Genomic DNA, 11,693 nt, shown 5'->3' with positions numbered 1-11,693 from the left:
ATTTTTATAGTTCACAAGTAGGCATTCAGGGTGACTGCAGAGCTGTTTAGAATCAAATTCCTACCTAGCCAAATGCCAAACAGAGCACAACAAAGGCCACCAACTCCAACATATAGCATGAATTACTTATAGGGTTGGATGTAACACTAGCAAATATGGGAAAGGACAATAAGCAAAATAAAAATTTTAATAGGAATCCTTTATAATTACGAAAGCAGGGAAGGGAAGAAAGGAAGATCCACCAAAGAACACACAATTCATTAACACAGATTTGCACTTTATTGTAATTTTGCATCCTGAGATAATAAAATTTAATATCTGACAAGTGAACAACGACAGAAGCAGCAGTGAAGGTTTCAGAGAGGCAGGTATCCTTCATTTTGGCACAGCTGTATATAGGTTGAGTTCTTCCAGGGAGTCGCTCCCAAAATCAAGGGAGAAAAATGAATTCATTCCACAGGCTATACAATACAAGATGCATTGAAAGTTCTTGGCTTAAATGGACATATTCACTTTTATCCTTCTGGTAAAAGTGTCCCAGCAGGAATCCTCTGTCAAAAGGGCAGAGATCCTAGGCTTTTCAAATAGCTGTTTTGATCAATGCCCACCTTCTCACTAGCAGGATTTTCTATTTTTGCAGCTGAGACTCATATATTTGTACGTGGTTAGTCTAAGGATGGCAAACTAACTTGTAGATTATATAATTTCAAACATTTGGTAACGTGCTTAAAAGTCCAAGCATTAAAAGAATTTTATACTTTTTGCTTACTATAAAAATGAAAAATTTAAAAAATTAAGCAAAGAGAAGCAAACAAAACAAGGAGTAAAAGGAATATTTGAGAAATTATTGCCTTGACTTATCATTTTGACTTTATACACAGAACTACTTTGAGACTCAGACATTGATATTTACTCCAATCCTACAACATGACATTATAACACTTTCCATATTTACAGTCCTGTGTTTGTGTGTATGTATGATTTACACACACACACCCAGATAAATTAGCTCAGTTATATCATCCGGAAAGAGAATAAAAACAAATTGTAACCTGAAGTTATATAGCCCAATCTAGCCAAAATACATACACATAATCTAGCATTTCATTATTTAGGGACTAGTGTAAGCAACCCGTGGGAGTCAAATAATCTTGGTTCCTTTGTAAAAGTGGCTCCCAACATTTTTATCATAAGGATTCCTTTACCATTCTTTCCCTATATTTTCAAGTATTAAATTGCATGTAACAATAGGCTTTATTAAAAAAAATTAATCAAAAGCATTACTGCCATTCACAGTTTCTGATTACTGTGTGATAACCAGTGTTAGAATTGAAGAAATATAAGCATAATGTGAAAATTCAATGTCTTAAGTTGGCTTGTGAAGTAGGAATATTATGGGTAAATGTATAATTTCTAGTATACTTTCTAAAATGCTGAAAAAGGTTCAAGGATGACCCTACTGCTATTTTCATCTGCCCCAAGTTGAGAACCATTGGTTTATATCCACCTGCTTTTCCTCTCTAAATCAAGTATTAACATAACAGTTACTCATGTTAACACATAGGGGATCAATAACAAAAATTACTACCAAAAAACAGATTAACTGCAATACTCATTCTGTAGGGTTTGACTAAGAAAACATAATAACATAGATCTAAAGGACTCTATTTAAAATTATGAAATTATGATATACAATATATCCTTCAGTGTATATACCTTCAAAAGCACATTAATATATGAAAAAAAAATCCTCAATTCCCCTGTGAGGTAGGTCCATATTATTGTCCCCACTTCCACAATGAGGACATGAGGTACAGAGGAATTAAGCAGCAGAGCTAAGAATTAAACCAGAAGCGACTTGGGTTTGAATTCTATTAACACTTTCTTTTCCATATAGTATCAATCAATTTGTTCCAATAGATCTTTTTGAGGATATGGAACCAAATAAGACATTGAAGCAGATTTTGGATAGGAAATGAAACTTTTTCACATCAATGTCAAAGTGAGTCCTAATATATCTCCATTGTTGTCACACCTATAATTCTTGCCCAGGTACCAACTGCATATAGTCAGATTCCACACAGGTGAAGCACACAGACCTCACTCAGTCCTCAGTTCCTAGGGGAAACTACAATCATTCTTAACACCACGGAGGGGCTGAGGTCAAGTAGGCATCAGATTCTTTGAGTCTGTGTGATACCAACACACATGGGCTAAAAGCCAGTTGGTAAATCAAACATCTACTGTGTGCAAGGCACTGTGAGAGTTTCCACCAAGGGTAGTAGATTTGAGAAAAATCAACTCTGACCATCTGTAAAAATTTCCTAAGGATTCCTAGAATCACAGAATATCAGGTGACCTCTAATTTTCTGTCCAGCTCTAGTTTCAACCCCGTGATTTTACAGATGAAGAGAATGGCATGTAATGTAAGTGACTTGCCTGGAGCATATTATATCATTTCCTCATTAGAAAATGGAACATAGTCTCAGGTTGCCATCATAGAAATGAAAAGTTTGGCTCAGAATCAGGAAAGAAAAACTGGGGGCAATATATATACACATATATTTATATTTAGTCCACATATTGTATCAAGTATTATTAAAATCTATTCATTTTCTGTGGAAAATTGCCCAATAGTTCACCCTTTAAAGAAACTGAAACAATTTGACAACTGTTTCAAAATGGATTTTTTAAAGCAGAATTTTATAGTTATAGGAGGACTAAACTTTGAGCATCTTGTTATCGAATTAGCAAAAAGTATTTGCACTATGTGAAACTGCTCCAATTAAATGGGCATTTATAATTTCTATATCCTCTCAGGTCAATACAGTCAATTCTAATGAAATATTGTTAGGAGACTTTATGTTCAAGTAGTGAAGTTTGATTTTTTTTAAGTGGCAATTTCTTTGTAAACAAAATTAAAATGCTAATGAATTTTTAAAGCTCTCATACACCTAAAAAAAATCCTATTTGTTTGAAGCCTTACAAATGTTATGGAACTTCGCTCAAATTATGAAAAAATAAGAATAAAGTTCATTAAAAAATGGTAGCATGCTAAATATTAACATAGTTTAATGAACTGATCAAACATTAGTGTTTATAGGTCATAATAATATGAATATGTGCATTAAATACTTGAGTAGGTTTTAGTAGAGCTTCAATCAAAGAGCATTGTTCTTCCAGAACCATGTTAAATTACATATTTGCTAGCATTAGAATTATACTAGTTTTATAAGGGACTGATAGTCCAGTTCTGTAATACTTTGTCACTACTATATCTCATGATTGAGGGAAACCAAAGAAACAGACTCTAAATAATAAATAGAAGAAATATAGTACACTAGTGAGATATTCTCATACTTAGCTGAAGACGATGGTTTAAAATGTAATGATTTACCAATTCATTTGTTCTGCTTCCTTCAACATAAAATGTTATTTTTATTTAAAGAAGACAAGGCACTTCATCTACTTCTAACATCGGACTACAATGGTCTCTTTCCTAAATTAACATAGGGGGTAGAAGAGAACAAAGAATAGCTGAAAAAGATTAGAGCCTATTTAATTTTATAGACAATTTATGAGGGTGGAGATGCATAAAGGAAAGTCAGAGAAGGAACGGTTTTAACTTGTAACCTCAAAGCTTTGTAAAATTTATATACTTTGGCAGAAATGTTATTTTTCTCTGGAAATGTCCACAGCAGGTTTCATAAAGGAGTATTATGTAACAAATAAATTCAAAATTAGTTTCTTCAATCTAAAAACAACTATCACCAAAATAATTTATTAACTTGACAGAAATGTCCAAGTTTGTTCTATCCTGAGGATGTGAGAAAAAAAGGTCAATAAGGGAGGAGTTAATGTCCACAGTGTACTCTGTCATTTCAGCATTCACTGCTGCCAATACCATTGAAAAGAAAGCCCCCTAAAGCACTCCAAAATACCAAACTGCTAATCAGCCCTCTTCAAAGGAAGAGCTTGAAAAAGCAATCATAAAGAAAAAAAGAAAACTGGGTATTTTCTGAGTAGTTCAAGAAAATAAGATAAACCAATCAGCATAATGAACAATAAAATAATAACTTTAAGAGCTATTAGAGTGGGTTTTAAATTAATTTACACAGGCTGGTAAGTGATTTTTATGATAAATACTACTGTAACTTGAGTCATATGCTCCATCACCTCCAGATGCACTCAATTCCTGTCTCAATATCTGTTTTAAGGAAACAATTCACCACTTCCTGTTCTTTGAGCCAAACAAATGTGATTTTACATGGCAAAAAAAAAAAAAAAAGTTACTATGACTATCATATGGCCAAATTCTGTTTTCAAAAAAAAAAAAAAGATTTTAAGAGTTGACACTTTAATGGTGATAATTAGAAATTTTGTATTATGCTGGAAATCAATTTTGGTATTAAACTGTCACAGTTTCAAGTATAGACCTGAAGATACTAGCTGGAACATAAACCACAGATACACTTTTTCCCTGACCTTAGCTATAAAACAAGACATTTGGTATGCATTTTCAGAGTTTTCCACTTTGTCTATAAAAATACACCTTCAATTTTGATGGCGAGAGACAAATGTTATTTGCAGGCACACACAACATACTAAAAGTTAGAGATTCTGAGTGGCATGGGGCTAGTGGGATTCTACAGAGGGAGATGGAAAAGTATTTGCACAAACAATTATAGTCACATGTCAAACAGTGTCTCTATTTTTCCCTCTTCTTTTACTGGTCCAGGACTGTGGGTTTCAAATTAGGCATAAATTTTAAAAGTGGTTTTAAAAGGCTTGACCTTGTATGAAGAAATGATTGTTCTCTTCATTGTAATGAATGTTTGCCTAAAAAAGTTTACTAAAAACAATGAGTAGGATGATAAATAAAATACTATACAGTCCCAGATACTTTTATTTTTAGCACTAGGAATTACAAAATAATGCCTATATACAGGCATAAATTTGCAGCTGAATTGACACAATGTAAAGCTTTTCATTATGTTAAAAATTCAAATTCTAGAAGAATTAGAGTGTGGTGCTGCCACACATAATGTGAAGAAAAATAGAGAAATATTCACATAACAACAAAAAGGCTACTTGTGAAGCTAATTTATAAACTAAAATACTTTTGTCTAAATACTTCTCTTTCCTCACGTATCCACGTTTACAAAAGATCCTCAAAAAGAGGATTAGGAGTATTTTATCAATTATGAATCAGCCACTATATATTCTTTAGGTACAGCTTTTCAATTAGCGCTCTTTCTCAAAGAAGATTATCATAACTCCAGAAAGGAGTTAGCAGTGGCTTTCAAGGGGGTCTAGACACATCCTGAGACATCTGAAATCTTGAAAAACTCCTTAAAGGTCATAATTCTGTGTATTTGCAAATGAGGGAAAGGATACAAAAAAGGAAATAAATGAGGAGAGTGAAGCTGTGAAATGTGTCAGATATCAAATGAATTCTTTGGGGCATGAGAAGGGAGGAAAAATGGGATTTATTGAATTAAATGGAGAAAAAATAAGGTTCTTGGTTTCAGGTGCAATGTAGACTATAATCTCAGGCAATGATTTCATTTTGATCCACTTATTACAAAGGGCAACCCTGCCCACACCTGAAATTTTTAACATACTTGTTATGGCTTTGCCATAAAATAGCATGTTAATAGTCTATACATTCAAACGGATGCTTGCAAACTTCATTCATATTAAAATCTATGCAAAATTGTTGGCAATACATTGAGTAACATTACATTCTGTAAACCATGGCATATCACATTTTACATTATGCAGAGACAATATTTACAAGTCTTTAGGAGTCTAAATATTTTATCCACTAACATAAGTGATAATTTAGCAAAGTGCAGGACAAAACCAGTGCTATTAATTACATGTCCTTTAAAAGCAGGTAAGAGTAAAACCATTTCTAAAAGCTACCAAAAGCTTATTTACGTATGTCCAGTAAGAGATTATAGAGCATTAAGTAGCTTAGAAAAATGATGCATATTTAGAAACAGTGAGTATGAAAATTATAAGGCAGCATGCTCAGAACATGTTTTTCTTTTTTAAACACCAGCACTGATGTTTTATTTTTAGTGGCAACTATATATATATACACATATATGTATGTGTGTGTATTTATTTAAAAATCGACAGTGCAAAACACAAGCCTCATTTAACAACAACAAAAAGATGTGCAAAATTTCTTCTTAAAACAACACAAATGAAAATGTGAGGAGAATATTCTACCATTATAAAGAATAAATTTAACACAGCAAAGGAGACCATCTTCATTCCAAAATCATCTACAAGGCACTAAGGGTAGGAAATGACAGAATACAGAAGTGACTGAATAAAATTCCTCAGTCAGGTCGGAATATGGGATATTTTGGTAAGAATTCTATTAGTATCACCTGTAAAATAAAAACAAGAATATATTGACAAAATAATTTTCATTTAAGTTATATATAACCCACAGTCTATAATCATTTTTCATAGGGCTATATTTTGGCCTTGTACTATAAAGCAACTGAGATACGTAAAAGTTATAAAAAGAATTTACAAGTTATCATTAGATTGGAAATTAAACTGGAAAACATAATTACTTAACATAGCTAACAGTTTTTATCACTTGATTTATAATAACTATTTGTGTAGGTGCAGAAAAGCAAACCCTATTACATTTTAATGTCCTTTCCCACCTTCCCTCCACTCTCCCCCTTTTTTTAGCAGTGGAAGGGATTAAATTTGTGTTATACAGATTAGAAAAAATACCTTTATGTATATTACATTCATATATTTTTCAATTGAAGGAGAGATGATATCGGTTGAGTGTTACTATTTTTTAGAAGTTTTTAGTAAAAAATACTAGTGTCCAAATAGATTGATTAAAGCATTTTCATTTAAAGAAGGTTTAGAAATATAATAATAAAAACTGAAGATATTTATAAATTTATAATAGTTTATATAAGGTTTTATCTATAGGCAATTTTAGATTTGTGGTCATTTGTACATTTCCCCCCCCCCAAACTATTCAAAGTGGAGAAAGATATATAATAATTCTTATTTATAAAATGAAAATGAAATGTTTATTATTAAATATATACTACATGTCAGCATCTTTAAGCCTGGATAAATTTCAAATTCTTTTAAATGTTGGAGTTCCCATCATGGCTCAGTGGTTAACGAATCCGACTAGGAACCATGAGGTTGCGAGTTCAATCCCTGGTCTCACTCAGTGGGTTAAAGATCCAGCATTGCCATGAGCTGTGGTGTAGGTCGCAGACATGGCTTGGATCCTGCATTGCTGTGACTCTGGCGTAGGCTGGCAACTACAGCTCCTATTACACCCCTAGCTTAGGAACCTCCATATGCCATGGGAGCAGCCCTAGAAAAGGCAAAAAGACAAAAAAAAAAAATCTTTTAAATGTTAATGATATTGAATTTGTCACACTGGCTCTATGTTAATTTATACTTTATGATTAAGACTATATAGCTTTCAGTAAAAAAAAATTAGAATCTATAGTTTCCTTACTGAAAGTTAAATATTAGCTAAGAAAAAGCTAAGAATATGAATCCAGAATTCAGAAGCCAATTCCTAGTTTATGCAAGTTTTTGACAAGATTACATTTAGATATATTTTGTTCAGCAGTAGCTGTTGCCCATCACCATATGGAATGGTAAGAAGAAGATTAAGGTTATGCAATGTTTTCATCTTATCATGCTAGTTAAGCTTTTTCTAAGTTCTAAACAATTGTTAGCTTTTAAGATATTTTATATTGGCTTCTTTATATTTTAAATCTAAAGATGGTGGATCTATGTTTCAAATGACAAAAGTTCAAGATGATGAGAAAAAAGATAGAAAAAAGAGCTAACAGTAAATATAGGAAAATGTAACATTTAGGATGGAATCCCCACCCAAAAAAGAATTAGGAACTGCATACTTACATACTCCATCATATTGCTAGTTTCACATTTCCTTTTAGTCAACTTCCAGTGCAAAGCAAGCTAAGAAAATAAAGTTTGTTAAGAATTTTGATATCAATTACTACTAATACTAATTATTACCTACATATTTTAATAAATCATTGAACAACAATCCAGGAATAAGATACAAAACATAGCATTTAAAAATATTTTGTAGAGTATATATTAAAAGTTGAGTATTAGTTCTTTAATTCATTCTTTGTGGCCTGAAAAATTCCCATTTTCTCAATTCAATAATGCAAATATATGGATGGGACACTTATTTGCTTAAACTTTCTTACCTTGTGATATAATCTATTATTTTCCCATTCTAACAGCTTCTGAATTGATCTTCTGGTCTAAGAGAAAGAACCAAGACTTTGTTACAAGATGAATTGAAGAGCTTTGTAACCTATGTATATCTATATTCTTCTGCTTACTTGTAAGTTACCATTATTTTCTTCTCATGTTTTTCTTTTCAAAATGAAATATGTACAAATTACTCTGTGTTGTAAGTCCATTCACTGGGTCAAATTATAAAAACATTACCAGTACAGATAGTAGTTCATTTATGAACCTAATTCTAGATTTTCATATACCTTTTCAAGGGTTACTTTTTAAATATACATGTAATATGCCAAACTAATCTGATTACTCATTGAAAATTTTCCTATCATAGCTCTTACACAACACCTAGCAAACAGCAGTCAGTCAAAGTCTACAGGTTGAATAAAGCAAGCCAACATATACCAGAATTTCCACTAAAAAGAACATGTTAAAAACAGCCAGTTGGAAAATTTGTATTCAGAAAAAAAAAATAAAATTAGAGAAGCAGCCCTGTAGTAATCAGGGGGAGAGGTGAGTTTCTCCATTCGGAGTGCATATATTTTGCCAGGAAGAAAAGTTTGCAAATTCTTTGAAAACATTGAAATTAAAGATTGTTAGGCATTTTTGATTTTTTAATGTAATTTTTATTTTATATTGGAATATAGTTGATTTCCAATGTCATGTTACTTTCAGGTGTACAGTAAAGTGATTCAGTTATATATATATATATATATATATATATATATAAATTCTTTTTCAGATTCCTTTCTCATATAGCTTATCTGTCTTTGTCTGATTTACTTCACTTAGGATGATAATCACCAGTTCCATCCATGTTGCTGCAAATAGCATTATTTTATTCCTTTTTATAGGATATTGAATAGAGTTCCCTGTACTATACAGTAGGCCCTTGTTGGCTATCTACTTTATATATGTTGATGCTAAATGCCCCTGCCCACCTTTCTCTGTTGGTAAAAATACGTTTGATTTTGAAGGCTATAAGTCTGTTTCTTTTTTTTAAGTTCATTTGTATCATTTTTTAAGATTTTACATATAAGTGATATTATATGATATCTGTCTTTGTCTGATTTACTTCACTTAGGATGATAATCACCAGTTCCATCCATGTTGCTGCAAATAGCATTATTTTATTCCTTTTTATGGCTCTGTAATATTCCACTGTATATATGTACCATTTCTTCTTTATCTGCTCTTGTCAATGGACATCGGGGTTGTTTCTATGCCTTGGCTATGGAATGAACATTGGGATGCATGTATCTTTTCAAAATTATGGCTTTCTCTGGATAGAAGCCCAGAAATGGGATTGCTGGATCATATGGTAGTTCTGTTTTTAGTTTCTTGAGGAACTCTCATACTGTTCTCCATAGTAGGTGCACCAATTTACATTCCCATCAACAGTTATTCAGTGACACATAACAGTGTAGGAGTGTTCCCTTTTCTCCACACCTCTCCAGCATTTATTGTTTGTAAACTTGTGTGAGCTGATACCTTACTATAGTTTTGATTTGCATTTCTCTAATAATTAGCAATGTTGAGCATCTTTTCCTAAGTTTTTGGTCATCTGTATGTCTTCTTTGGAGAAATGTCTATTTAGATTTTCTGCCCATTTTTTCCCTTATGTTGTTTGTTTTTTGAATATTGAGCTGTGAGCTTCTTTTATATTTTGGAGATTAATCCCTTGTTGGTTGCTTCAGTTGCAAATATTTTCTCCCATCTTATGGGTTGTCTTCTCATTCAGTTTATGGTTTCCTTTGCTGTGCAAAAGCTTCTAATTATAATTAGGTGCCCTTTACTTTTTATTTTTTTTATTTTTTTTTATTTTCCCACTGTACTTTTTATTTTATTTTCATAACCCTAGGAGGTAGATCCAAAGAGATATTGCTGCGATTTATGCCAAAAAGTGTTCTGCCTATTTTCCTCTAAGAGTTTTATAGTATCTGGTCTTATATTTAGGTCTTTAATCCATGTTGAGTTTATTTTTGTGTATGGTGCTACAGAATATTCTAATGTCATTCTTTTATATGCAACTATTCAGTTTTCCCAGAACTACTTATTGAAGAGACTGTCTTTTCTCTATTGTATATTCTTGCCTCCTTGGTCATAGATTAATTGACCATAGTTGCATGGGTTAATTTCTGGGCTTTCTATCCTGTTCCATTGATCTATGGTTCTGTTTTTGTGTATCATACTGTTTTGATGGCTGTAGCTTTGTAGTATAGTCTGAAGTCATGGAACCTGATTCCTCTAGCTCTGTTTTTCTTTCTCAGGATTACTTTGACTACTTGTGGTCTTTTGTGTTTCCATACAAATTAAAAATTTTTTTGTTCTAGTTCTATGAAGAATGCTATTGGTAATTTGATAGGGGTTGTATTGAATCTGTAGATTGCCTTGAGTAGTATGGTTATTTTGACAATATTGATTCTTCCAATCCAAGAACATGTGTATCTTTCCATCTGTTTTTTCATCTTCAGTTTCTTTCAACAGTGTCTTACTGTTTTCAGAGTATAGTTCTTTTGCCTCCTTAGGTATGTTTATTCCTAGGTATTTTATTCTTTCTTTTTTTCTTTTTTGGTTGCCCTGGGCATATGGAATTCCCAGGCCAGGGATCAGATCTGAGCCACAGTTGCAACCTACACTGAAGCTGCAGCTATGCTGGATCCTTTAATCTACTGTGCTGGGCTGGGGATCAAACATGCATCCTGGCACTGCATAGATGCTGCCGAACCCATTGTGCCACAGCAGGAACTCTGGATTTCATTCTTTTTGATGCAACAGTAAATGGAATTGTTTTCTTAATTTCTACTTCTGATCTTTCATTGTTAGTATATAGAAATGCAACCTCCATGGAGTTCTGCCATGGTGCAGTGTGTTGAGAATCTGACTGCAGCTGCTCAGGGTGCTGTGGAGATGTGGGTTCGATCCCTGACCTCGGTGTGGCCGTAAAATTTTTAGAAAAAAGTAGAAATTCAAGAGACTTCTGTGTATTAATTTTGTATCCTATAACTTTACCAAAGTCATTGATAAGGTCCAGTAGTTTTCTAGTAGCATCTTTAGGATTTTTTATGTGTAGTATAATGTCATCTGGAAACAGTGACAATTTTACTGAATTGTTCATCTCTGTTCTTCAAATCTTCTAGCTCTTTGTTAAACAGTTCTTGTATCTTCTTGGTCTATGCCTCCATTCTTTTTCTGAGATCTTGGATCACCTTTACTATCATTACTCTGAATTCTTTTTCAGGTAGACTATTTCTACTTCACTTAGTTGCTCTTCTGGGGTTTTATCTTGTTCCTTCATCTGAAACATATTTCTCTGCCATCTCATTTTGTCTAACTTTTTGTGTTTATGGTCTCTGTTCCATAGACTGCAGGATCACAGTTCTTCTTGCTTC

The 11,693-nt window shown here is 32.7% G+C and overlaps 1 protein-coding gene across 1 annotated transcript in view; it reads right to left on the bottom strand.

Moving 5' to 3' along the window:
• CHIC1 (cysteine rich hydrophobic domain 1) overlaps positions 257–11,693 on the bottom strand; it is a 53,683-nt gene continuing 42,246 nt past the window's right edge. Inside the window, exons 4-6 of the mRNA XM_003135187.5 lie at positions 8,259–8,315; positions 7,939–7,998; positions 257–6,404 (exon numbers count right to left, since the gene is read on the bottom strand). Of these exons, the coding sequence (XP_003135235.2) occupies positions 6,354–6,404; positions 7,939–7,998; positions 8,259–8,315 (168 nt within the window). The 3' untranslated portion in view covers positions 257–6,353. The remainder of the gene's footprint in view (positions 6,405–7,938; positions 7,999–8,258; positions 8,316–11,693) is intronic.

This window comes from Sus scrofa, chromosome X (assembly GCF_000003025.6).
Source record: "Sus scrofa isolate TJ Tabasco breed Duroc chromosome X, Sscrofa11.1, whole genome shotgun sequence".
NCBI lineage: Eukaryota > Metazoa > Chordata > Mammalia > Artiodactyla > Suidae > Sus > Sus scrofa.
The sequence above is the reverse complement of the archived record's forward strand: the minus strand, read 5'-3'. Positions and strand labels throughout refer to the sequence as shown.